The sequence below is a fragment of the Anneissia japonica genome, unplaced genomic scaffold, assembly GCF_011630105.1.
Source record: "Anneissia japonica isolate Jap-2015-1 unplaced genomic scaffold, ASM1163010v1 scaffold287847_len925385_cov155, whole genome shotgun sequence".
NCBI classification, from domain to species: domain Eukaryota; kingdom Metazoa; phylum Echinodermata; class Crinoidea; order Comatulida; family Comatulidae; genus Anneissia; species Anneissia japonica.
Window position 1 is genome coordinate 576,593 of NW_022731638.1, and position 1,461 is coordinate 578,053.

General features: G+C 35.4%; 1 protein-coding gene across 3 annotated transcripts in view; it reads right to left on the reverse strand.

Moving 5' to 3' along the window:
• Window positions 1-1,461, reverse strand: part of LOC117115479 (DIS3-like exonuclease 2) — a 27,216-nt gene that overhangs the window by 15,312 nt on the left and 10,443 nt on the right. For all 3 annotated transcript variants that reach the window (XM_033259317.1, XM_033259316.1, XM_033259318.1), the window contains exon 8: window positions 537-690. In XM_033259317.1, coding sequence (XP_033115208.1) covers window positions 537-690 — 154 coding nt within the window. The remainder of the gene's footprint in view (window positions 1-536; window positions 691-1,461) is intronic.

Below are 1,461 nucleotides of genomic sequence, written 5' to 3' on the forward strand. Positions count from 1 at the left end.
TATAATATAAATCATCAAAGGTACATATACAGTGTTCAAATAAGGACATGATGGAACATCGTAGGCTACCCTGTAGGTTTTCAACGAATAAAGTCAACAACACAAGGAGAAGCAGCGATGGGAATTGAACCAGGGACTTAGAGATCTCCACGGTTCAGCACACACACAGTGGCTACCACCAGATTAGCCGACTGAGCTATGCTGCTCTCGTTAGTTTGAATGACACGCTTACCTATGGTTCTAGAGGCGGAACAAGTCTTTTTGGATAAGGACTATAAACCTTTTAGGCCCAGTGTACACGACTAATGTGGAGCTGTGTACAGCTTTGGAGACGAGTAGGGGTTTACCCGGCGTTACTGGTCCATACAGAATGTTGAGGACAGAAAAGAGTAGATGAGACCGGTTCAGGTAGCTCAGAAACAGAGAGACCCTTGAGGAAAAGAAAGTTACTGGATGAGCTAGTCCATGCTTTGAGTACTTTACGACTCTGGTGTAAAACGCTATATAAATCCAACTATTATTTTTTTATTATTTACCATCATCTGTTTCTTTACAGGATAGGGCATCATCCAAATCACGGGCCGTGGCTGGGTCAATGGTGAAGATGCATTCCTTCCTTAAATCTCTTCTCTTTGCTATCTCATCTTCGGGTATACTCCAATTTTCACCTTGTGGAAGACAAGCCAACACCTACCAATAAAGCAAATTGCAAAATTTAAAAATATTATATAATCTTATCATGCTTCCATCATCTTATCCTTTAATTTTATAATTACATAATTTTTTTCCTCTGTAGTCTGGCTAAAGTTTAAAAAAAAAATAAATACAAAATAATATAAATTGTTTTTATTGGCTGTATTTGTATGTTATAATGTACAGAAAGGCTATATTTACTGGAAATGGGGAGAAAGAAATTCTTGTGACATGGACATTGTATTTACCAAAACAAAAGGCTCCCGACTGGATCATATTGAAAATGAAATTCAAGTTTTTGTTTTGAGTTAATTTGTTCATGATGGTCATATCGATATTAATTAGTTCTCTTTTATAACATCATCGGGAATCAATAATGAAGATTTTAATAAATAAGAAATTATTCAATCAACATTGCTCGGTCTGTTTAGATTGTGCATGGTATAATAATCAATGTTTTTGCAACATTACTTTGCACAATTACTGCATAATACTATATGGCTGAACGCACACTTTTTGTATAGTATATTGTTTATGACTACAATGGTAATTGTGATTTTTAACAATTAAAATATTCCAGTGGGATAGTGAAATGGCTTCAGAATTGTGGAGAGGTGTGTTAACATTTTTCATGACTGTAGGCAATACCGTTATAAACATAAAAATAAAAATTATATTTGTACGACTTTGATTCCGGCTTTAAACCAGAGCCTTGCAGGCGTCAACGTTCCTATGCATGATACACGACTTTTAGAAGTATATATACGT